This window comes from Ambystoma mexicanum, chromosome 12 (assembly GCF_040938575.1).
Source record: "Ambystoma mexicanum isolate Mex_15411 chromosome 12, UKY_AmexF1_1, whole genome shotgun sequence".
NCBI classification, from domain to species: Eukaryota; Metazoa; Chordata; class Amphibia; order Caudata; family Ambystomatidae; genus Ambystoma; species Ambystoma mexicanum.
In genome coordinates this window covers 652,615,906-652,642,623 of record NC_090936.1, presented here as the reverse complement: position 1 = coordinate 652,642,623, position 26,718 = coordinate 652,615,906, and the positions used below count along the sequence as shown (strand labels likewise).

At 48.8% G+C, this 26,718-nt stretch overlaps 1 protein-coding gene across 1 annotated transcript in view; it reads left to right on the top strand.

Moving 5' to 3' along the window:
• NAMPT (nicotinamide phosphoribosyltransferase) overlaps positions 1-26,718 on the top strand; it is a 559,899-nt gene that overhangs the window by 186,600 nt on the left and 346,581 nt on the right. Inside the window, exon 6 of the mRNA XM_069629129.1 lies at positions 11,939-12,075. Within this exon, the coding sequence (XP_069485230.1) occupies positions 11,939-12,075 (137 nt within the window). The remainder of the gene's footprint in view (positions 1-11,938; positions 12,076-26,718) is intronic.

The window sequence follows — 26,718 nt, the reverse complement described above, 5'->3', positions numbered from 1 at the left end:
CAAACGTTTATGCTACCTGTAGATGTGAAATTGCATAGGTTCATGACCACTTACTCCTACACAGTCCTAGTTTTACCAAGAAAAACGGTGTAGACCCGTCAAAGGTTCCCGGTAAAATCTTACCAGGCAGAATATGCTGCACCTAAATTCCTTCTAATAGCCATTAGTCCTTCATTTTGCAAGAAGCAGATGGATGGTGGCACTTTTCCAGAGGATGTTTTTTAGAATTTCCTGTGCTTCTGGTTTTTGATCTTCCATTAAACGACGATAACAAGCAAGACTTTAAGGAGCTCGTTTTGTAGCTCCACTTAATTCGTCGTTTGGTAATTTAGCTCATTTGCACTCCACCGTTGTTGGGGAGAATTTTTCTTTTCTGTGCCAATTCTCTTTAACATTAGAGACCCCCAACTCTTTTGCAGGACTTGGGGCATTTTAAATTTTATCCCTGAGTGAATGGGACCTTTTTCTTACTCACCCATGTGTTTTCCTGACTATAATTTTTTGTGGTCCTTACTGTTTTATGGTGTCTGGTAAACTCCATAGGCATCTGTTTTTACATTGCTCTTAATGTTTAACTACATTTTCCTGGGTGAACAGTGGTAGGGAGAATTCTCATAAATGTGCTAATTCCCTTCACCTTAGAGACCCCCAGCAACTTTGTTGGATTTTGAGGACTTGATTTTTTTTTTACCTGGAGAGTGTGAGCCCCCCCCCCCCTTCCACGTATTTTGATGTGTGTTTTACTCTTGTGTTCTTTGATTAGGGAGTTTTAGATAACTCTATAGGCATCATCTTTTCATGTGTGTCACTGCACCCTTCAGGACTAGACCGCCTCTGGCGTCTGAGTGTCTGGGGTGGGCAGGAAGTGAGGGAGGTGCCCAAAACTCCCTGTGCTTAGTCTCCTAGGAGACCAAAATGCACTCTGGCGTGATTGGCTGGCTGGCTGACTGTCCGGCAAGGATAGCAACCCTGCTGGGTGAGTGACAGCTAGGCTTGAATGACAGGGAGTAAACTGTTTAAAAGGCGGGTCTTTTGGACTGGAAAGCAGAGTAGACCACTGGAGCGAAAGAACCGAAGACCAGCTGGAAGAGGACAGCTGCTGTAACTCCGGGACCATTGGTTTGCCCGGTGAAGCCCTGCTGCAGGTCTGAATTGCCAAGTTCATCTCGACAGAGAAGCCCCTTCAAGGACGACTTCTTCCTTTTTGAGTTGGTGGGACCAATCAACTCGTAAGCCACCTGGACTCCATTCTCGGAGCTGGTTAGGATTAACCAGGGGGAAGGACAGCAGTTTGTGTGCTTGACGAAAGCTACTTGCACCGAAGATCTTCCATTTTGCCAGCTTGTTTGACCAGTCCCCGTGCAGTGCAGGAGTCCCCCGGCGTCCTCCCTCTTGCCCCCACAACTGAGGCTCAGGAACCGCGAGCTCTGCAGGAACTGCCAGTAACCAACGTCTTCAGCTGCATCTTTTCTTCATGTTAAGGTACTGTGCCAACCCGATTGAGAGAACTTAACTCTCGCAGTGAAAGTTCGTGGAACTTTCCCAACTTGCAGGCCTAATCAGCTTGTGACGCAACATGATTCTTTTCGTACAAACTACTTCTGAGAACTTTGGCAAAGACTTTACCGTTTACTGCAAGAACTGCTCTTTCCTATCCAAGACACTAGTCCATTGACTTTGGCCTAGGCCTATTGAACTGAATCGAGTCCTCTAGTGAACTGAAACTATTTGCATTGCCTAAGAAAGTACTTGTGATCTATTGTATTAACTTGTGCCTTTGCCCTCCTATTTAAAGTGACTGAAATGCTATTTTGCTCGTATTTCAGGGGAGCCTAATTTACTCAAATGTATTGGTTTGGTATTGAAGTTTCTGATGCTTGTTAATCTGCTTAGAATCACATGCTGTGCATATGGTCCGACATCCAGTGGTAACTGCAGAGTATTCCTTGTCTTTTGGGGACCGAAAGGGGACGTTGGCATATGCGTGTCTAACACTATCCCCATCGTGGCGTGTAGTACCCAAAATCCCTCACGTGCCGAGGTCCCTCAGATTGTTTTTTTCCACCCAGATAACTGGTCGCCCTATAGCGAAGCTCTTTCTAGACATTGTTTATCTTTACCGAATTGTTGGTTTGTTCCCCGTTAAGTCACTTCGCTCAACAAAAACATCTTCGTCAAAGACTACGGGGGAATCGTCTACGGCTGTGGTTTTCAGCGCCTAAGATCCGGTGGCCGGATTTTCCACGTGGTCGGGCCCTCTGGCCGACCTATACAGTAGGGAGAGTGGGGTTGGGGTGGCCACATTGTTTACTATGTATTTCCTCCTTCCCCTCTTTTCCCTTTGTCTGGTCATCCTTCCCTTTTGCTATGGAAAGGACTCCTTTTAGATTGTGCCCTAAGTGTAGGGTCAGATATCCTTGGAAGGACAAACACAGGACGTGTAACTCCTGTCTCCCCCTAGAGCACGACGAGAAGCGGCGTGCAAACTCCTTCGGCCCAAGACCCTTAAGGAGCGTCATGTAAAGTGGTGGGCCGCGTACAGCATGTCACGCGTGGAGCCTCCCTCCTCCTCCTCCTCCTCCTCCACTCCCCCCCCCCCCCCCCCCCACCACCCCTCCCCCCACCACGCCAGCTGAAAGTGACAGGGGTACTTCAGATGACCAAACGTCCAATGCGGATGTTATAGACCTTGAGGCAGACACTTCTAGGTCCGTCATGCCCGTCCCCGACCCTTCCAGGCTCGACTCTGGTCTTGCTACAGGGACCACACCCGGCGACAGAGGTGTACAAGCACTTCACACCAAGCACACAACCCCTACGCCAATTTCGACGCCTTCGTCAAAAAAGGCGAAAGCGCCTGCAGGACCACCGAAAACGTAGCCGGTTTCCTCGGATCGCTCAGATCCAAAGCCTTCCCCGCATCCTCACTAGCGTATTGCGACTGGGCAATCAAAACAAACCAAGGGCGCTACTCCTCCTAAACCCACACGCATCGAAGTTAGGGAGCCTGACGCTTCGACGATTCCCAAGGTCTCATTAGGCCCGAAAACTACAGCTAGGCCTCTACCCGGAAAACCGACCGCTAGGCCTCCCGGTGCCGCAGACAATTTTTCTACTGCCGACAAATCAGAGACTTTGTCCCCTGACGTTTCAGCGACTATCCAGAGTAGCATCAGAAGAATCGCAGCAGCGGTCGGCCTTACTCCGGTTCCGCCTAAAGTTATGGGCCAAGCCATGGAAAAGATTTCGACTGATTTGATCCTCGATTCCGATGAGACTTGCGTAGATAGTCAAGAGACCCTCTCCGCCACCTTGAGAGGTTCCTCGCATCGCCACAGTGCAGAGAATGTAGTTTCTTCTCGTGTAGGCCCGTTTGGGTCCTCTAAGTGGACCACGGAAAGATTTGAGGGTTACATGGATCGTTTGGAACCGTTTATTGGTTCCTCTGATTATCCACCCCAGAAAAGGGCTTGGGTAAACCCTAACCCCCAAATTAAAGAAGTTCAGTCTCATGATTTTCAACAAGAAAACGTGGTCCATATGGATACATATAGAGACATCTATAATGAAGAAGCTTCTTTTCTCGATAACTATGAGGAAGATCAACAGAATGCGACTGACAACTGGGACGAAACCCAGCAGGAAGGTAGGACCCTTGGGCACAGCAATATCAGGACACTGATATTTTGTGCCTAGACTCTCCTCTGTCCACCCCGGCTCGCCAGGCCTCCCCTGTGGATGACCAAATGGCTTTTAACTCCATGTTAAAGAAAGCAGCTGAATACTTCAAAATTGCCACTCAAGAGGCGGTACGTGAGCAGGATTTCGTGGAGGATATTATCAAGGAAAAACCTCCGAGTCAATCCATCCCCCTCCTTAACTCTGTTAAGAGACCGGTAGCTCCCTCATTGGTCACACAGGCTCAGACACGGGCTGTGAACCCTAGAGTCGAAAAATTATTTCGGCCTTCTCCTACCGACCCTCTGTACATCCAAGGGCACGCCATCCCAGACTCACTGGTAGTGACTACCACTCGTAAGAGGGCAGGAGTATCCCTTGCCACGGGTGAATCACCACTGGACAAGGAGTCTGAAAGGTTGTATGCCCTGGGAAAACATGTCCGTCAGCAGCTGCATACACCATTCGGGTTGCTAATAACACTAAGTTATTAGCAAGCAATGTGATGCCCAATGGAATTTACTTCAAGAAGGCCTCCAGGAGGTTCCTGAACCCGCCAGAACAAAGCTTCTCGCCATTGTTTCGGAGGGAAGACTGGTAAACCAGAATGTGGTGAAGAACACCCTGGACACTGCAGAAACAGCAGGCAGGTCTCTTGCACAAGGTACTCTTCAGAAAAGACACGCATGACTGTACATCGGGCTTCAGACCTGAGACTCACGCCTCCCTCATTAATAAACCCATTGAGGAAACTAACCTCTTCGGGAAAGCAGTGGATGAAGCATTGGAGACAGCCAAGAAGGAGCATGAGACTATAAGGTCCTTGCACCAAATTACACAGAAACCCTCCTCCCAGTGGGGGTAATAATTCTCGGCGGTCGTTTCGAGAGCAATCCCGTGCTGGTCAAAACAACTACGGCATGGGTAACTTCAACACAAATCAAACATCTAGAAGCCCCACTTACTACCCCTCAAGGGGTCAGAAACGCGGCAAAGGTAGAGGCAGAGGCCCCTATCATAGGAGTCACAGCCTCTGGTCAGAAATGACCACCAAGTCCAGGTCCCCTCCCATGTCACCGCAGTCAGGGGCCAATTAACATCTTTCCTCAAGGCATGGGAGGGGATACCTTCCGACCAGTGGGTCTTAAAGACGGTCGCTCACGGTTATTGCGTGGAATTCGCCCGACCTCCACAGTTCAGACCGCCGCGCTCACGGCGCCTGTCAATGGACCACCTGGAGATCCTGATCCAGGAGGTGGAAGTACTGCTGGGAAAGGACGCCATAGAAGCTGTCCTTATTCTTCAGGTAAACCAGGGTATCTATTCAGTGTACTTCCTTGTACCCAAAAAGGATCTCACCATGCGTCCTGTTCTAGATCTACGCCCAGCGAACAAGTTTATAAAACCCCAGAAGTTTCGCATTGTAACACTGCAGGAGGTGATCCCATTGCTGAAACAAGGGGACTTCATGGCAACATTGGACATGAAAGATGCATACTTTCATATTTCAATATTTCCAGCGCACAGAAAACACCTAAGCTAAGGTTCATGATCCAGGACAAATTCAAGGTACTCCCTTTCGGCATCGCCTCGGCCCCAAGGATGTTTACCAAAGTCCTGGCAGTGGCAGCAGCACACCTCTGCAGACGATCAGTCCCAGTTTACCCTTACCCCGACGACTGGCTCATCACGGGGGACTCGTTCGACGCTTGTTTTTCGAACACCCAAAAAACAGTAGATCTCCTATTCAGCCAGGGTGTTTCAATCAACTAAAAGAAATCCAGCTTAGTCCCCAGCCAAGTAAAACAATTTCTGGGAGCGGTAATTCGGACTGAAGACGGTCTCGTCTTCCCCTCCAGCGAGAGGGTTCAGAACATGCTCTCTCAGGATTCCTCAATATGTAGCCAGTCGCGAGGTGACGGTACGCAAGGCCATGCGTTTGCTAGGGATGATGGCGTCATGTATATACTTGGTTCCCCACGCGTGGCTGCGCATGCATCCCATGCAGGAGTGGCTCAACAGCCAGTGGTGTCAGGCCAGCGGACAATGGGAAGATCTGTTAGTTGTCTCACCAGCCCTCATTCTCTCTCTGCAGTGGTGGTCAAGAGAAAACCTCTTCATGGGGAAGACCTTCACCACCCCTGCAGTGGAAGCCACGCTCACGACAGACGGATCTCTCACGGGGTGGGGAGCTCACCTGCTTCAGCAGACAGCACACAGAGTGTGGTCCCCCCAAGTAGCATCCAACCATATAAACTTACTGGAGCTATAAGCGTTGTTCAAAGCATTGAAAGCCTTTCAGGTACAACTGCAAGGGAAGACAGTACTGATCCTAACCGACAGCACTACAGCAATGTATTACCTGAGCAAACAGGGGGGCACTCACTCTCCAGGGCTATCCAAGCTGTCCCAAAACACATTTGGATATGGGCTCTCAAACACAGGATGTTTTTGTTGTCCCAACATGTTCCAGGGGAACTCCATCTTTCTGGCAGTCATACTCAGCAGAGCTTTTCCTCTGCCGGAGGAATACGAATGGCGACTGCACGAAGACATTGCGTCCAACGTCTTCGCAGAATGGGGTTTCCCAGAGATCAACCTGTTCGCTACTCAGTAGAACGGCCAATGCCAAGACTACACCTCCTTCTTTCTGTTTTAGACCCCTTTGTTACAGTCCACATTGATAAGGTTGTTCTGCGTACACATCCCATGTTTGCGCCGAAATTAATTTTGAAGTTCCATGTGAACCAGTCAATCGAACTACCCACTTTCTTCCAGAACCCTACTAACATGGCCGAAAGAAGCCTTCACACACTAGACGTGCGCAGGGCAGTCATGTTTTACCTGGAAAGAACTAAACCACTAAGGAAGACTAAACAATTCTCAGTGGCAGCTGGTAGAGAAGGGGATCCTGTCTCTAAATCAGCTATCTCAAGGTGGATTGTCAAATGCATCACACTGTTTCTCTCTTGCTAAGAGAGAACTGCCCTTCAAGCCTAGAGCATACTCTACTCGAGGCACTGGGGCATCCATAGCATTCATTGCAATGATCCTCTTGAGTCCATTTGCAAAGCGGCAACCTGGAGTTTTGTACACACCTTTACAAAACACTATTGCCTAGACACTCGTTCTAGGCCTGATTCTCAGGTGGGACATGCGGTACTAAGACCTCTTTTCTCTACTGTTCCTTCTCACAACCCACCTGCATCTCCGGGTACTGCTCACTAGTCTATGCACAGCATGTGATTCTAAGCAGATTAGCAAGCATCAGAAGACCTGCATTACTTACCGTAATAGCATTTCTGATGATTGTATCTGCTTGGATTCACATGCGCCCTCCCTACCTCCCCGCTCGGGGTGGAAGGAACATAGACGCTTAATACTTTCTCTCTTTGTCCTCACTCACTATAGCCTTGGGCTCCCTCATGGCAGAAAAAATACAATCGGAGGGACCTCGGCGCGTGAGGGATTTTGGGTACTACACACGTCACGATAGGGATAGTGTTACAGACGCGCCTATGCCGACGTCCCCTTTCGGTCCCCGAAAGACGAGATGCAATACTCCACGGTTGCCACTGGATGTCGGACCATATGCACAGCATGTGAAACTAAGCAGATACAATCATCAGAAATGCTATTACGGTCAGTAACGCATGTCATATTTGTGTATGATATTAAGTTGCCTCCTTCTAGTGAATGTTTTCTAAATGACTGTGTAATAAATTAAGTGTTTTACCAAGAAACCTTGAGTGCAAGTGTCTACTTGAACCACTGTGATTGTAAGACCTCTGTGTAACCTCTTGTAGTGCTCACATTCCCTCTTGAGATGAGCCTGGTTGCCCAGCTCGCTACCACAAACTGTGTAGTACAGACTTGTAACAAATGTTGGTTTTGCTTACACCTGTAGTCCTAATTGTACCTGGTGGTCCCAGAGGGTACTGCATGCAATTCTGCCTAACAAACTACTGTTCGCAAGAATAGTACGATGAACCCCCTGTTTTACTTGCCTTTACTTTATGGGTCCAGAACACACCACCCTATGTGGAGTGCTGGGGCATTACCTAGTAATTCCTTTAACCCATTTCTCATGTAATTGTTGCACTAACTCACTTGAATGGCTGGTGGCAGTGTATTTATTTATTTATTTATTTTTTAACTACCTGGTGACCTGGATCTGCGGGCTGATACCTCAGCTGCAGTGCTGCACACAAGGGTAACAATTTTCCCAAAATGGCCCCCCTGTCTTCTTTTTTCACCATTTCTTGTTAGTTTCTTCTGGCCTTTTACTCTGTTTGCATTTGCCTTTGGCGGGCTTCAGCCCTGAAGCCCGCCCAGGCTCCAGTTTGTCTGGAAAGACAGTGAGGGAGGGTCCCGAAACTTCCCTGTCCTTTGTCTCTAGGTGTGACTGAGTGAAATTGGTTCCAATTGGCTGGCTGACCTGGAGGACAGCCACCCTGCTGTGTGATTGACAGCCTAGGGTTTTGAATGAATGGGAACTTGCATAAAAACGAGGTTTTGGGACGAAGAACCACTGGAGGACAACATCCAAAGCAGAAGACGAGAGAAGACGCCAACAGCACCATCCTGGACCGTGAAGTGCATGGTGAAACAGGACTCTATCCCTTAGGCTGGTGGGACCAACTAGCCTGGAGACCAACTCTATTTTGGCACAACCCCTGACTTGCTGCGACTTTCCGAGGCTGCAGAAGCCCAATACCCGGGGTACCTCCACCGCTTGTGAGTGTATTGTCGTCCTAATCCAGACAGATCTTCGTGGGCATCCAGAGGACCTTACAGAAGCAAGAAATCCACGTCCAGAGTCCCCCTCACCAGAGTCCAGGACCGAGGCATCAAGGAAATCATAACCGGAGCTTTTCGTTCTTCATTGGCGCTGAGAAAAAGGCACCAAAACCAAAAAGAGGTGCTGAATCAATGGAAATCCATTGCTGAAGAGTCCCTCTCTCGAGTGCTGCCGCAGGAGCCCGCCAGACATCCTCCCTTTCGTCACCAAGGACCAGGAAGAAGGCTCTACTGCATTGCATCGTGAAGGCATCCAGCTGGAACAACTTCTTCATTTCAAACGTACTGTGGGGCTTGGGGTACGTTATCCTTTTGCCATTTGGGGTGCTTCCTATCTTTGGGAGTGCGATTTTAACCCTACATTAAGTTGACCTCAGCTTACTTGCATTGGCCTTACAGCTTGTGCTTTCTAAAGGTGACGACTCTTGAGTTGCTGTGACTTCTCTTTTGAACACTGACTATTTAAGAAAATGTTTCTAAGGTGCATCTGAACTGACTTTGTCCATTGACTTTGGCTGTCCTGGCTCCCTAGAGGCCTCCTTCTGAACCTATTGGCTTTGGTGGTGCGTGTTCTTTTACGCGTTTGAAATGTTGAACACATGCTGGGATAATAGACTGTCTGCATCTCTTTTGGAGAATCTAACTGTTCTTATAACCCATCAGTATGTTCTGATCTAACCTTTCCTTCCTTGAACTCAATCTTGCAAAGGTGATACTATATAAATGCTATACTGACCTCAAATGATGTCACCTCTGAGTGCTGGAACGTGTGTAACGTATGAATGAATTACTCACCTGCTTCATTGTTCACTTTATTAATTGAATCCTACCTTGGGATTAATGTTGCAGCTAATTACTGCTTTCTAAAGAAAACATTTTAAGTGTGTAAGTGTTTAATTGGATACTTGTATTTACTGATTTCATTGTACAGCTCTACAGCTCACATTACCCCTCTGAAGATGAGCCTGGCTGCTCAGTCACACTAACAACTTGTGTACTACAAGCCTATATTAAAAGGTGGGTTACCTAATACCAAGAGAACTCTTGGGTAGTCCCACACCAGTTGGACTGCACTAATTCCTACCTAATGGCACACGCAAGCTACTAACTAGCAGAGACTCGGGCCAGCCAGCCAATTGGAATGGGTTTCACACCTAGAGACAAAAGACAGGGACGTTTCAGGGCCCTCCCTCACTTCCTGCCTTTCCAGACATACTGGAGCCTGAGCGGGCTTCAGGGCTGAGTCCTGCCATAGGCAAAATACACAAAGGACACAAACCTGATGCCAATAGCAGAGTAAAAGCCCAGAAGAAACGAACAGGAAATGGCGAAAAGAGAAGACCGGTGCAATTTTGAGAAAATGGTAACCCTTGGGTTGCAGCACTGCAGCTAAGGTATCAGCCTGCAGATACACGTCACGAGGTATTAAAAAAGGAGTCACCAGCCAGTCAAGTGAGTTAGTGTAGCAAAATGTTACATGAGAAATGGGTCAAAGGAATTATGTAACCCCTCAGCACTCCACATAGGGTGGTGTGTTCTGGACACATAAAGTAAAGGTAAGTAAGATGGGGGTCATTTTACTATTCTTGGGGGGGGGGGGGGGGGAGTAGTTCACCTAAGAAAATGTAGTTAAACATTGAGAAGTCCAAGGGACCTCTGTGGCACTGCACAGAAGGTGCTGTGTGTCACAATGCAAAAGCATATCCATATGGAGTTTATCAGACTCCATAAAACTGGAAGGAACATAGAAAATCATAGTCAGGGAAACACGGGAGTGATTGAGTAAAAAGGCCCCACTCACTCGGGAGTACAATTTTTTAAAAGCCCTGAGTCCAGCAAAAGGACTGAGGGTCTAAGGTTAAAGGGAATTGGCACAGAAATGAAAATTCTCCCGAACATGCGCCCCCAGCCTCAGTGACCCACAGTAACCTCAAGGAGCAGGACTCTTCCCATTCTTAAAGCAGCAAAAACAACTCTAGCTCATCCTCATTTTTGACACTGTCCATGGTAACCTTATTGGGTACCAGCCGGCACCTGCTTATCCCAGCCTCTTTGCGCACGGTGTCCTTGGATGAGCAATGCAGACTACCATAAGCAGCGATTAACGTTGAAAACATGTTTTCCAGTGAAATAATGTGAACAATTCAGAAAATATGTTTCTAGTTCACAGCAAGTGCAGATTCCACTGGGGCATGGAACAAATGCCCATTATGGCTCAGATTGCACCAGTGCCATGTTTTAGCTCAAAGTATCAACAACACATTATTTTGCACTATTAGGGTCTTGTGCCTGATATGCCACCCTAGTATTTTATCACACAATAAGACATCGTGTCAATACTTCAACTTACTTTCTCTTCAAAGTTGCCAGTAGTGTAGCTCTAACCTAACTTGCCCTCCCAACAATTCTAACTATTACCTAGTGAGGTGGCTATCCCTAGGTTGCGCTGATGAGCTGCTTATCTAGGGTTAGGTGATAAAGGACTTGCCCTATTACTATTCTATCAGTCACTACTAACAAATTCTCTAAAATGGCACACTTTTCAAAGTTTTAAATCGTGCGTCATCTGCTTTGCAAATGACCTTTTTTTTTTTTTACTTCTCTTTCTTTGCTTGGCATCTAAAACCAAAAACAACATATAAAGGACATATTAAAACATTTGTGTCTGGGAAAGCTCTCTTGGGTAGGTGAAGCACACTCAATCACTTGACCAAACCAACATTTCCAATGGTAATGTATTTTTTATTCTTGTTGGGCCAATTTTCAGTTACAAATAGGACCAGGCAGTGACTTACAGCAGTTTCTCAAATCTCTTTGCAAAAAGCCATTGTTTTAACATGCAGCTCTGGAGGGACGTAATGGAATTTGCATCATGGAAACAATTGGGCACAGATGAACATTTCCACGTTATTCCAGACTGATTGCAAAGGTAGCTTAGTATAGTAACAGAGATGAACATGGCAGGCCAGTGGACCTGTAGAGCCCATGCCCTCAACCAAGGACAAAAGTGGTCCAGCAAAAGCAATACAACTTGGATATCCCTGGGCACATAGATTGTCTAATTTTGCGATGTGAGTGTAAAATGAAGCTAAGACGTGACAATTGCTTTAATGTGTGGTTCTTGTGTGTTTTTAAAAGGCTTTTTCCTTTGAAAGTCTGTAGTTTGGTAGTGCGTTTTTCATCCAGCATAATTCGATCATTTGTTATGGGCCTCCCTCCCCGCCAACCCTCAAACTCCCCATGCTTACCCAGTACCCCCACTCCACTATCACCCCATCCTCATACTCTCGTACCTCCACATACACATGGAATTGGGCAAATCGACCAAAACTACAGACTTTCAAAAGAAAGCCTGTTAAATAATGGATTACCTTACTGTGTAGTGAAGGCTGCTAACTTGCTACTGCTTGTTTCCTCCTGTCTTCTACATATGTGCACCTCATGGTTCTCTTATTTTAAGACTGCAGGAATCGGGGCATCTGCTCACTTAGTGAACTTTAAAGGAACCGATACAGTTGCTGGAATTGGTTTAATTAAAAGATACTATGGAACAAAGGACCCAGTTCCTGGATTTTCTGTCCCTGCTGCTGAACACAGGTATGGGTTCTGAGACTCGTATCCACTGTTTCTTGTATTTGTGAGCAATCCTAGTAAAAGATCTTACATCCTGACTGTCAATTAAAACTGTTGTATGTATGAAAGAATCCAAAAACGATTCTACTATATTCAAAAGAAGGCACAGATATAAATGCAGATAGAACCAATAATGGTAGTGATTCAACAATAAAACCCCAGCATAGGCAAACTTGTTTCACACAATGACTGTACAAGCTGTGATACAGCACATCTGTAATCTCCCCCACCCTCTTGCTCCTCAACCACTGTTGGGTAAGCTTTTCACATCAATGATCTTCCTGACCTGTGTCAACCCCAGATCGTTTTGCTTTGACTAGGTAACTATTTTCCCTTGTCCCTAGGTAAATGGGAATCTTTCCCCCACACCTAGTCATTTACTCTTTTTAAAAATTTTTTTTTTTTTTTTTTTTTAAATGCTTCATCTTTTTATGTCTCTCCATAGTGTATGGTTAAAGGTATGGTTTCGTACACCGTTTGGGCTTAGGCTGGGTTGCCCCTATGGGCTCCCCTGATATTCATGTACTTGGGTGAACTACAGTTCCCAAGTAGTAAAATATGGTTTTCATCCCTCTTTACGTTTTATAAAGTGAGGCAGCACACCCCAGCCTTATGTGGCGTGCTGGGGGATACAATGTAACCCCTTCCTTACTTATCTGGTAACATTTTGTTACAATTGTGAGTTTGACATGAATGGCTGGCGGCAGTGATTTTACCTTAATGACTTTTAGCCTTTATTATTCAAAGGCTGTTAATTCAGTCTCTGTAATGCACATAAGGGTCACCATTTTTCTAAAATGGTGGGCTCCTTCTTTTTTCGCCATTTGTGTGCTTGGTGTTTGAGGTCTTCCCCTACCATTCTAGGCGGGAACAAACTCGGTGGCTGTTTTGCCTTCAGCAGGGATCCTGTGGATTCCCCGCCTAGGCTCCAGAGTGCCTGGAAAGGCAGGAAGCGAGGGATGAGTCCAAAACTCTGCACCCCTTTGTCCTCCACCTTGCGTGAAAGGGGAACAACTCCCAGTGTGGGGCTGGCTGTACTTATTGGACAGCCAGCCCCTTTATGTAAAATTTGGTGAGAGAATGCAAAGGTTGTGCTTTAGTTCCTGATAAAAACTCTGAACCTGGAAGCTACTGACAAGTCGACCACTGGAACCAAAACAGAAGATGATTAAGAAAATGCGGCTGAAACGATTTCCAGCGACCAGAGTGTGTAACCGGAGCCTGCTGTTACCCTTCCTTTCAATCGTCCTGGGTACCCCGAAAACGACAACCCCAACCCAGAGCCTGGTGAGACCCACTAGACTCAAGACCTGCATTTTTAGCCATCCCACGTCATGCTACGACCTTGCAGGGCTGCAATACCCCAATACCGTGGTATCTCGAGCCATTGTGCGGTGCACAGTCTTCCGAATCGACCTGAAACTTTGGTGGCACCCTGCTGGAACTCCAGAGACCATGATATTCTGTCTTTTTCTGTGCTACTGAAAAAGGGACCAAATCCACAGAGCCGCATACAGCCATGAGGAAAATCTTGTCTGGAGCCTTCTTCCATGATCCCTGCTGCAACAGTCCTTCCAAAGTCATGTCTTCTAGACAAAGGGATCCATCAACCGGGTTTTTGGCTGCATATCCTGAAGTCTTCCTGCTGCAACACTTCTTCTGTGCTGAGGTACTGTGTTGGCTGGGGTATTTACTTACCTTAAGTCTCTTGTTGTTCCGGTGCATCCTTGGGGTGCTACTGTGATTGGGAGGTCCCTCACCCAGTTCACCCAGGCCCACTGCAGGAATCCTCCTACGGGCTCTTCTCTGAAGTCCCTCGACCCTAACTCACTTTCAAAGTGAACTGCTTACTTGTTTGCCCAGTCTACCTCATGAACTCTTGACTTTGCCCGCAACTGGGCTCTGTCTCACCCTGCCTACTGCTGGCTCCTAGACCACCAGGGTCCCTCTTATGCTTCTGAGAGAACTCCTGTACTAGAATTGGGAAGGGCTAGATCATTTTAAGGGTCTGCCTTGAAAAGTAGAATACATGTTGAAAAATGTACTTACTCGTGAAAGAGTTAGTTGGTAACTTTAAATTCTGAGTGAATAGTTACAAAAGGTTTACTTACCTTAGATATGTTCTGCCATTCTGAAAAGTATATATAAGATTTACTTAATTTGAATAAGCTATGTGCCTTCTTAAATAAGTATTCTCAAAGTCTTACTTTCCTTAGAAACTGTCTTGCCACTCTAACAGAAGGTAGATGGGTTAACTAACTCGCCTGTGAATTGGATTCCCCTCTTCCAAAAAGTAATACTGTTAGTTTCATTTTATTATTCCTGTTGGGATAGTTGTACGAGTGTCCCCAATTGGGTCTTGCTTCCCCGGACTTGCTGTTAGCCTTTGCAGAATAAGTCTGCTTACGTCATACTTACCTTGTAGGTAGCTAGTAGCTCCTTACAAAAGTATGTAGGTTTTACTTACCTTGACTATAACTGTGTGTTGTGGAGAATTCTAATTTCGAAGGGATTGTGTCCTCTGACGTGTTCCTTATCTTGATGGATTACATCCCAGCTTGCTGGCCTCAAATTTTTTCAGTAGAAGGCGCTGCGCGTCGACGTCCCCCGAGCTGGTGTCCCTCAACAGCCTCCGTCTCGGTGCCGACGTCATCGTGCGTATAAATAGACTTGCGCAGCGACCGTTGCTCAGTTCCGTTTTTCCGCGCTTCGTGGTCCTCGGAATCGTGTTGCTCAGTTCTTTCCTGAAGAAGATTCAACTTTATTCTTCGAAGATATCATCTTTATTCAATGGCTTCCTCATCCAAACCGTCGACCCCACGGTCCGGCTTCAAAAAGTGTGGTGGTGGTGGGAAGAAAATGTTGACGGATCCTCACAGGATCCATTTGTGGTGCCTGGGATTGGAGCATCACTGTCTGGAATGCGAGGACTGTATGTCCATGACGGCGAAAGCCTTGAAGGAGCGTAAGGGGATGCTAGAAAGAGGTAAGACTCTTAAAACTTCTACTCCCTCGAAAGTTTCTTCGGCAGAGTCTAGACATTCGTCTCCTCGCCGTCAAAAGAAACATTCCCGTTCAAGGTCTCGAAGCGGTTCCCATCAGTCGTCGAGATCGAAACACTCTAAGAAGAGGCGCTGTAGATCTCCCTCTTCTTCGTCTTCTGTCTCGATGGAAAGGGTCACCTGCCCCACGAAACACAGCTCTCCAGCTAAGTGGGAGGAATTCCGTAAGAAAATGCTTAGCGTCTTCGAGAAAGCGGCCTCGACCCCCTCGTAGACGGCTAAAGGCGATACCCTGGGTAAAAGACCCGAAAAATCTAAATGCCACAAGTCGTTGCACCCGGCGAAAGAAACTATCCGAGAGCGTCATGAACCCTCGAGTAAAGGCAGTAAATCCGCATCATCGATGCCGTTATCGAAGGTTTCTTCGACTCGTAAATCTGCACATCGACGCCTTTGTCGAATGATCCATCGACGCATAAATCGATTGTATCGATACAGTCTTCGACGCTGATAAAAGACAGACCTACTTCTCCAGCATGGGGTCTGGCATGGATTCACATGCTCATGAATATTCCCCGTCGTCAGGCTGGGAATCCTCGGTAAAGAAAAAACCAGTATCAGTTTCGTTTCTGATCTGTCTTTCGTAGTAGTAACCAATCACTGGTCTCTGCGTCATACTGACCACAGCCAATGACTGCCCTCTACCTAAGCACCGCCTCTGGCAGCCATCTTCAGATTTTTACCGCACGTTCATGTGTTGGGATCCTCGTGCTATTGCTCTCGAGCGTTAGTGCTATTTTTTCACGTTTTTTGCTCAAAAACTTCGTTTTTTCGGTCAAAAGAGCCTCAAGCTCCACCGACTCTCCATCCGATCAACGGGGACCCGTGTCGGATTCGTCTGCGCCCCTCAAGGGTGAAGATTTCATCGAGCTACGCTTTGGAGGACTCCAGAAGCTTCTCAGGCCCGGACATGGCCCAGGAGAAAGGAAGCTCGATGCCCGGAAAGCTGTTCAGGGTCTGCCCTGGATGCCAGCTGCAGAACGTCTTTAAGGAGGATGAACACTCCTTTTGTCTCTACTGCTTACATGAGGACAAGACGCACGTGGAGAAGGACTGTGCGTTTTGCGGCAATATGTCGGAGCGGACCATGAAGGACCGCCATCAACGTCTCGCCAACTGGCTGGAAGGGAAGAGCCCGTCAGGCGAGAAGAAGAGGAAGAAATCCGAGCGATCTTCTAAGACCTTTGAGGACGCCCCGGCGACGGGGGTCCAACACAAGGCCAAGCACCGCGAGTCCGCTGGCACCGGGAGCGCCGAACGGTCGGGCTCTACGGGCGCCAGGCAGGGCGCACCCTCCCCGGCACCTTCAACTACGAGCCAACGCTCTGGGTCGCGTAAGAGGAAGGGCGAGCACCCGGCGAAGCTCCTGGAGAGGCCCCGGTCGAGCTTGAAGGCCCCATCGGAGGGGGAGCGAGGCAGTGTCCCCCCCTGAAGGATAAGGCGGTGAGCGCACCTAAGGTGGTGAAGGCCTTACTCCATCCAGCCAAGCCCTCTATCGATACTGTCGCGGCGACCCTGGCTCAGCCTGTGGAGGCTACACCAGTGGTGGCGACCTCGGGGCTCAGAGTCTCCCTGCCACCTCGGAGGGAGTCCTCTTTTGTGCCCATCGATAGGACCCCCGTGAAATTCCCGGCGGGGAAGAAAAAGGGGGGGCAGGGCGTCGTCGTAGATTCGGCTTCAACCTCGGAGGAAGAGCTGATCGAGGTCTTAAGCCACGGCCTTGGCGTGGAAGAAGACCGGCCCGTCGGGATGGATCCCGACGCGGGTGACGACGACATCGTCGAGGGTGCCGACGGGGCCCCTGATCGCCCGTCGGATTCCCCTCTGCCAGCGCCGCAAGACAACTCGGCGGCCATTTTGTTGGCTATACAGTCCTTATGCTCAGAGATAAGGACGAGACTACCGTTGCCGACAGATGAAGCTCTCCCGTCGGGGGATCCTGAACCGGGACCTTCTGGCGTTCCCCCGCCCAAGAAAAGGATTCACCCTCCACCTCCTTTTCAGCCGTCGCGCACCGTCCAGCCCTCCTCCCCGTCCACCCAAGGGGATGATACGGGGACTGACACGGCAGCGACTGGTACGGACGACGAGGATCTACCGTCGTCACCTCCCACCAGGGCTTCTCCGCCCAACGAGATTGGTTCGTTCCACTCCATGATCGCCAGGGCATCCGAGCTTTTCCAACTCTGCCCTGAGGAGAAGAAAAAGGAAGGATTCCTTTATCAACGGTGCGAGGCCAAGACGAAGACGGTCCTCGCGGTGCCTCTACTGGACGACATTTGGGATGAGGGCCTCGCCCTCCTCAAGAACCCTTCCACTACGCCAGCTAGAAGAGACCGGTACGAGAAGAAGTACCGGGTCCCGGACGCGGCCCCCCTGTGCCTCCAGGCGCAGCCTACCCCGGACTCCGTCGTCTCCGCGGCGGCCAGGAAGAAAGCGGGGGGGGGGGTGTGGCCTCCACATCGACTTCCCCACCGGACGGCGAGGGAAAGAAATTGGACACTATGGGACCCAGGGTCATCTCGTCTGCAGCGACGACGATTAAAGCGGCCAACCCCTTGGCTATCGTGGCCCGCTACGACAGGGAGCTATGGTACAAACTGGCTCCCCTGCTGGACTTCCTACCGGACAAGAGGGCGGATGCCCTGGAGATCCTACAGGAAGGTGAGGTGGCGTCGGACCACGCCATCACTATTGCGACAGACATCGCCGACACTGGGTTTCGCCAGTTGGGCAACGGCGTGTGCCTTAGGCGGCGTGGATGGCTCTACGGACTTCCGTCAAGATGTACAGACCAAAGTCCTGGACATGCCGTTCGATGGGAACAACCTGTTTGGGAAAACAGTGGACGATTCCCTTCAGGCCATTAAAGCGGACACTGAGACGCCCGGGCCCTTGGGGTTCTGCAGCAACGACGGACGCCCTTTCGGAGCAGCGGAGGCAAGGGTGCCTCCAAAGGTTCCGGCGGCGGTTTCTCCACCTACCGTCAAGCGGCCTGCTCGTCGTCTCAGGAGGCCTACAGAGGACGAGGCAAGTCTGGCGGACCCCGCCGTCGTCGCCAAGGAGGTCAAGGCGGCAAAGCCTCGTCGAAACAGGATTGAACCGACCATGGGGTTGGGCCCCCACCGATGCACCCAGGTGGGAGGCCGGCTGGCGAGCTTCGTCAGCGTGTGGGAGTCCATCTCCACCGACCGTTGGGTGCTGGACGCCTTAGCCCGGGGCCACGCGCTCGAGTTTCAAAGAAGGTGCCCGCGCGTCCCCCCCCGTGGCCAGAAAAGAGCTTCACGTCCCTCAGCTTCTCCTGGAGGTAAGGGCGATGCTCAGGAAGGGCGCCATCGAACTCGTCCCAAAAAGGCTTCGGGGCTCCGGAGTTTACTCGAGATACTTCCTCGTGAAGAAGAAGACGGGAGGATGGCGCCCCATCCTAGACCTGCGACGTCTGAACAAATTCATCAAGGCGCAGAAGTTCCGGATGGTCACCCTCCAGCACGTCCTGGGTCAGCTGGAGGAAGGAGACTTCCTGTCGTCGTTGGATTTGGAGGATGCCTACTTCCATATTCCCATCCTAAAGGGGCACCGAAAATTCCTCAGGTTTGTGGTCCAAGGGCGTCACTACCAGTTCAAAGCCCTCCCCTTCGGACTACGGTCGGCACCCAGGGTATTCACCAAGTGCTTGCACCGGTGGCGGCGCAGCTGCGCCGCGAGGGGATCCACGTCTACCCCTACCTGGACGACTGGCTCATCCGGGCCAAGACGAGGGAGCTCGCCGTGGAGCACACGGCAAGGACCGTCCAACTTCTCACGGACCTGGGATTCTCCGTGAACTACGCCAAGTCCCACCTGGTACCTGCGCAAAACGCACTGTTTCTGGGAGCGAAGCTCGACAGTGTCCCTTCTGGCCTCCCCGTCGGAGGAAAGGACCAGGTCCATCCTGGGCAAGGTACCGCGGATGTTGGCTTCCGACGCGGCCAAGGTGAGGTCCATCAAGTCCCTCCTCGGGATGATTCTAGCTCTAACTTTTCACAAGTGTAACAGCTTGTGGCCCAACAGTGATTTTCTAGAACAAACTCTGCAAGACTTGTGTTCTACCTAAGAAGTGCCTCAGCTCCATAGACATTGTTCAAATTGACTTTGGCTGTCCTGGCTCCCTGCAGACTCTTCTGACCCATTGACTTTGATTCTAACTGTCCCTCATAGGTGGTACATTGGTTTAACTAAGTATTGCTGGGAAAGGTCTTAGCTAGACTTCATTGGGAGATTATAAAGTGCTCACATGCTCTGGGAACCTGTTAACCCTTTTCCTTCCCTAACCTCTTCCTTTTCCAAAACTCAGAATTTTACCAAATGCAAAACTGATATATAAATGCCAATACTGTCCGAGTAATTGAAGTCACCTCAGGGTGTAGGAAGTGTGTATGAAGCATCTCTAAAGAGTATCTACTTGCTCTCCTCGATTCTGAGAACATGTTATTAAGCATATTTTTATTGTTGCACATTGACGTGCGTTGTACCCATAATCCCTCACGCGTCGAGGTCCCTCAGATTGTTTTTTTCCGCCCAGCTTCTGGTCGCCTTACGCGGAGCTCCTACAGAGACATTGCAAATACTTACTATCGGACCTCGGTCCTTAATTATACTTATTATATTGTTAAAGATCCCTCCCCTCGACGTTAGCTGTGAAGCTGTTTCTCCGCCGAGCAAGTTTTCGACGGAGGGGAAGAGACGGAGGAGATCCTTCGGCGCTGCCGAACACGTGGCCTGGCCTCGCCGGCCAACATACAGTAGGGAGAGTGGGGGTTCGAACTTTTATCTTCTCTTTGAGAATGTCTTTCTTTCTCCCCTATCTTTCCCTTGGGGTTGTTATCACCAGTTATTATTGCCTCAGCTATGGAGAGGACACCTTTTAATTTTTGCCCACGCTGTAGGGGCAAATACACTTGGAAGGACAAACACAAGCTCTGTAATCGTTGCTTGCCCCTCGATCATAAGGAGGACAGCTGTGCGGCCTGTAAGCTCTTGAAACCAAGAACTCTTAAAGAACGCAAAGTTAAGAGGTGGGCGGACTACGCTATGTCGAAGTCAGTTTCCTCACCCGCCGCCGCTGTTACAGAAAGTGACGAGGAGGGTGATAACTCGACGTCCGTTACGGAAGTCATTAACCCCCAGAAGGAGCGCTCGCGCTCCTCGACGTCCGTCCCCGGCCCCGACGGGCTTGGCTCACGCCCTGCTCATGTGGTTGAACACCCCAGCGACAGGGACGCACACAGACCCCATAGGCCTAAGCACACAACCCTCGGCTCTTCTTCGTCGAAGACGAAGGATCCATCAGCGCCGAATGGGATGCAGGGCACTCCGGGTTCTACCTCAGACCATAAGGGTCTCAAGCCCCACCCGCAAACGCAGTCGCGACCAGCGATTGGGCTTTCATCAAACACGGGCGCTACCCCAAAATCATCCGACGTAACGCTCCATAGAGCGGCCGTCAAGGAACAATGCGTAGCACAGGCAACGTCGACACCAGAGTCCTCTACTGACAAAGTCGTTGTCGAGAGCCTGGCGAGAATTGTTTCCGAAGACACACGTAAGCGGACGACGAAACAAACGTCGACTACCGCACAAAAAGCTATAGAAACGCCGAAAAAGCATAAGAGGAGCCAGGAACTGCCCCTTTCATCTATGGGCACTTCGGAACTACCGGAGGGCTTTTCAGATGGCGACGGAAACCTTTCTTCGACGACGTGGGAGCGTTCTAAGCGTTTTGAAGGTGAAAACACTGATTTCCCCCCTCTAGACTATTCAGGGCTCCCCCATTAGACCCTTGAAAGACTCCATTCTTGTATGGAGAAAATGGAAAGGTTTTTGGGAAACCAAAATCCACCCACACCCAAAAGACTAAGAGAATGGCCCCAGGATGACCCTAGGGTCAAAATTCCTAGGCTGTTTCCCCCTGCTACAGACGTATATGACCTCACTGAAGAGGAGCAATACCTCCAGGAAGATGAGTGTTTGGGTGGTGAGGAAGAACATGAGGAAGAGGGGTTTGGAGAAGATCCTTACACTAGTGCAGGAGCTTTCGAAGAAGATACAGCTACCTCGCAGCCTTGGCAATCCCCATCAGTGCACTCAGACCCTGATGTCTTTCACCCTTCTCCTCCCAAGGATTCACCTATTGGAAACACCTCTCCCATAGATGACCAACCTTCACTTAATGCACTATTGCGCAAGGCAGCAGCGCATTTTGAAATAGACACAGGGGAGACTCTTCCTGACATAGACTTTGTAGAGAAAGTTATTAAAGAAAAAGCCCCTGTTAGTCAGTCTATTCCACTCCTGGCTTCTATAAAGAGAAGAATAACTCCTTCCCTTTCCAATCCTGCCTTAGTCAGAGGGGTCAACCCTCGGATAGAAAAGCTCTTCAGCCCTTCGCCCTCTGACCCGTTGTACATCAGAGGCCATTCTATTCCGGACTCCCTCGTAGTTACTAATACAAGGAAAAGAGCAGGGGTACCACTATCCACTAGTGAGGCACCACCTGACAAAGAGGGCAAAAAGCTCTACGCACTTGGGAAGAGAATCACGACGTCCGCCGCCTTTTCAACTAGGATTGCAAATAACAATTCCCTACTAGCTAGCTACGCAGATGCACAGTGGAGCAAGCTGCGCAGCGAAGCAGAGGACGCACCAGAACCCCTGCGTTCACGCCTGTTAGCTACAATCTCAGAGGGAACTCTTGTAAACCTGGGCATCGTAAAGAACTCCTTAGATGCCGCAAAGACGGCTGGCCGTTCCCTGGTTCAGGGAACACTTCTCAAACGCCATGTCTGGCTGCGCAATTTGGGATTTAAGCCGGAAACCCAGGCTTCCCTGATAAATAAGCCCATAGAAGAAACACATCTGTTTGGGAAAGCAGTTGATGAGGCCCTAGAACATGCGAAGAAAGAGTTTGATACCATCAAAACTCTTGACCAAATTTCTAGGCCCCCCTAACAGACGCGGCTATAGCAATAGACGCTCCTTTCGTGGCCAACGCCAGCAGCAAAACCAACAGCAATTTTACTCTGCTACCAACTGGCCCTCTAACCAGGGTAACAACACCCAGTTCAGTCAAAGAGGCCAACGCCGTGGCAGGGGAAGAGGTCGCGGCTCCAGCCCAAAGGTTCCACGCCCAATACCAACAAATGACCTGAAGAGTCGGGTCCCCTCCCATGCATCACCGGTCGGGGGCCAGCTAACATCGTTCCTTTCAGCATGGGAGGGAATATCGTCAGACCGCTGGGTATTATCCACCATAGCCCATGGATACTGCATCGAATTCAACGGTTCCCCGAAGTACAGACCCCCACGGAACCGACGCATGACACCGGAACACCTCACCATTCTTCTACAAGAGGTAGAAGAGCTACTGAAAAAAGAAGCTATAGAGGCTGTCCCCCTATCTCAGGTAACAGAAGGTATTTATTCAGTGTACTTCCTTGTACCCAAAAAGGACTTAACCATGCACCCTGTATTAGATCTGCGCCCAGCGAACAAGTTTGTCAAACCCCAAAAGTTTCGTATGGTGACCTTGCAGGAAGTAATCCCACTGTTATCACAGGGGGATTACATGACAACACTGGACATGAAAGATACATACTTTCATATTTTAATGTTGCCAGCGCACAGAAAATACCTGAGGTTCATGATGGAGGGCAAACACTGCCAGTTCAGAGTGCTACCCTTCGGCATAGCGTCAGCGCCGAGGGTATTCACAAATGTACTGGCAGTGGCAGCGGCCCACCTGCGCAGGTTGTCCATCTCCGTATCCCCTTACCTCGACGATTGGCTCATAACAGGGGATTCTTACGAGACCTGCTTTTCAAATACCCAAAAGACTGTAGACCTTTTGTTCCAACCGGGCTTCTCCATCAACGAGAAGAAGTCCAGCCTAGAGCCCAGCCAGATCAAACAATTCCTAGGGGCTCTAATTCGAATAAAGGACGGCCTCGTCTTCCCCTCCAACAAGAGGGTCCAAAACATGCTGTTTCAGATCCCCCATTATGTGGCAGGTCGAGAGGTGACGGTACGCAAAGCAATGCGCTTGCTAGGAATGATGGCGTCATGTATTTATTTTGTACCGCATGCGCCCAATGCAAGAGTGGCTCAACAGCCAGTGGTGTCAGGCCAGCGGACAATGGGACGATCTAGTGGTGGTCTCGCAGGCCTTGGTTCTCTCGCTACGGTGGTGGACAAAAGAAAACCTGTTATTAGGGAAAACGTTTGCCACACCCGCAGTGGAAGCCACTCTAACCACAGACACATCCCTTACAGGATGGGGGGGGCTCACCTATCCCATCACACTGCTCACGGAGCGTGGACTCCGAGCTTAGCATCCAAGCATATAAACCTGCTGGAACTACTAGCGGTGTTAAAAGCACTGAAAGCCTTTCAGGAACACCTACAAGGAAAGACAGTGATGGTCCTCACAGACAGCACCACAGCCATGTACTACCTCAACAAGCAAGGGGGCACTCACTCTCCAGGACTGTCCAAGCTGTCCCAGAACATCTGAAAGTGGGCTCTCAAACACAACATGTTCCTACTATCACAACATGTACCAGGGGAACTCAATCTGCTAGCAGACGAACTCAGCAGAGACTTCCCCATGCCCGTAGAGTACGAATGGCGGTTACAAGAAGACATAGTCTACGACGTCTTCACACAGTGGGGTTTCCCAGAAATAGACCTGTTTGCAACTCTGGAAAACTCTCAATGCCAAGATTACGCCTCCAGGTACCCCCAGAACCAGTCCAAGGGGAACGGTCTATCGATTCCATGGTCAGGGAAATTTGTTTACGCTTTTCCCCCCCGACTCCCCTTCTCAACAAGATAGTGCACAAGATGCACCAGGAACAAGTTACCATGATACTGGTGGCCCCTATGTGGGCCCGACAGCCATGGTTCGCTCACTTGTTGGAGATGTCTCGATCTCCTCCAGTGAAACTGCCCTGCCCGTACAACATGCTGTCACAAGACAGGGGCAGGACACTGCACCCATGCCCTCAGACCATGAACTTAGCAGCCTGGCTCCTGAGGTCATAGAATTTGGACATTTACAACTTCCACAGAGGTGCATGGACATCCTCAGAGAGGCCAGAAAGCCTAACACTCGTCACTGCTATTCTAGCAAATGGAAAAGATTTGTCATCTGGTGTAGAGGGAAGAGTATCAACCCCGTTGACTGCTCTCCCACACAAATTATTCTGTACCTGACCCATTTACTGGACTCGGGTCTAGTATTCAATTCTATTAAAGTACACCTGGCAGCGCTTTCTGCTTACACCACTTCACAACTCAAAGTATTGTGGTGGAAGATCCCAGTAATCAAAGCCTTCATGGAAGGGGTAAAGAGAATACACCCTCCAATAGCAAACCCAGCTCCCGGCTGGGATCTAAATGTGGTACTCACCAGGCTCATGGGGTCACCCTTTGAACCCATGCACAAGGCACCTCTTAAAGATCTCACTCTTAAGACTGCTTTCCTAATAGCTATTACTTCCATTAGGAGAGTAAGTGAACTACAGGCCCTTTCGGTTTTAGACCCCTTTGTAACAGTTCACAAGGATAAAGTGGTTCTACGCACACACCCAAGGTTCGCACCGAAATTCATCTCCAAATTCCATGTCAACCAGTCTATAGAACTACCAACGTTCTTTCAAAATCCTTCAAATCTAGGAGAAAAAAGCCTGCATACACTTGATGTGCGCAGAGCTGTCATGTTGTACATGGAAAGAACTAGTCCACTGAGAAAGACTAATCAGTTCTTTGTCTCGGTGGCAGCAGGAAGAGAAGGAGATGCAGTTTCAAAATCCACTATATCTAGATGGATTGTACAATGCATCTCTCTGTTACACTCTTGCTAAGAGAGAACTACCCTTCAAGCCAAGAGCACACTCTACTCGAGGCACTGGGGCATCCATAGCATTCATTGCAAATGTTCCCCTTGAGTCCATCTGCAAAGCGACAACCTGGAGTTCTGTACACACCTTTACAAAACACTACTGTCTAGATGCCCACTCTAGATCTGATTCCCAGGTGGGACAAGCAGTATTAAGACATCTTTTCTCTACTGTTCCTTCTCACAACCCACCTCCAACTCCGGGTACTGCTCGCTAGTCTATGCACAGCATGTGATTCTAAGCAGATTAACAAACATCAGAAGACAATGCATTACTTACCGTAAAAGCATTTCTGATGGTTGTATCTGCTTAGATTCACATGCGCCCACCCTTCCTCCCCGCTCGGATGGAAGGAACATAGACATCCTTTTCTATATCTCTTTTCTGTACTCACCCACGTCTAGAAGGCTCCCTCAAGGCACAAAAATACAAACAGAGGGACCTCGACGCGTGAGGGATTATGGGTACAACGCACGTCACTATAGGGATAGTGTTAGACACGCCTTGTCGACGTCCCCTTTTCGACTACGAAAAACAAAATGCAATACTCCGCAGTGACCACTGGATGTCAGACCTATGCACAGCATGTGAATCTAAGCAGATACAACCATCAGAAATGCTTTTACGGTAAGTAATGCATTGTCATTTTACTAGAAAACCTTGTGTTAGTGTCATTTGTATACTTGTATTTGTGGATTTCGATGCTACAGCTGTACAGCTCACATTTACCCTTCCTATAAGTCTGGCTGCTCAGTCACACTACCAACTTGTGCAGTACAGACCTATACCAATAGTTGGGTTACCGAATATTAAGAGGACAAGGCTGGTGTAGTCTCCCACAGGGTTACTAGATCAAATCTTGCCTAACTTATATAAATGCCATTACTGTCCTTGTGATTGAAGTCACTTCAGGGTGTAGGATGTGTGTAAGAAGCATATCCAAAGATTATCCACTAACTTGTTTTGATAGTGAAAAGTATTTTTAAAGTACATTTATTTTGTTACATGAAGCTCATTTAAAAATCGATGTTGAATAACTATTTATTACATAAACCTTGAGTGCAAGTGTTACTTGTATTTACGAATTTCATTGCTACAGCTCTACAGCTCACATTTATCTTTCTTGAGATAAGCCCGGCTGCTCAGTCACACTACCAACTTGTGTAGTACAGACATATACCAAAAGGTGGGTTACCTAATACCAAGAGATGAGTCTTGTGTAGTCTCACAGTGTGACTGCACTAATTTTTACCTAACACTATGTTATCCTAACATAAATTGGAGTTCTTGCTTCCTTTCGTGTTGGGCAAGAATGTATGCAGTACCCTTTGGGTGCACTAGAACAACCATGACCTCATGGTAATAGGAACCAAACCTTTGGTATGAGTCTGTACTGCACAGGTTGGTAGTGTGGTCGAGTAGCCAGGCTTATCTCAAGAGGGGTCAATGTGAGCTGTAGGGGAGTTGCACAGATTCAGTGTCAAGTTTTCAAATATACTCTTACACACAAGGTTTCTTGATTGAACAATTATTAATTTATCAGTCAGTTTTATAGTAAGCCTTCTTCGGAAAGGAGTATTATAAAGCAACACACAAATACACTCCAAAAA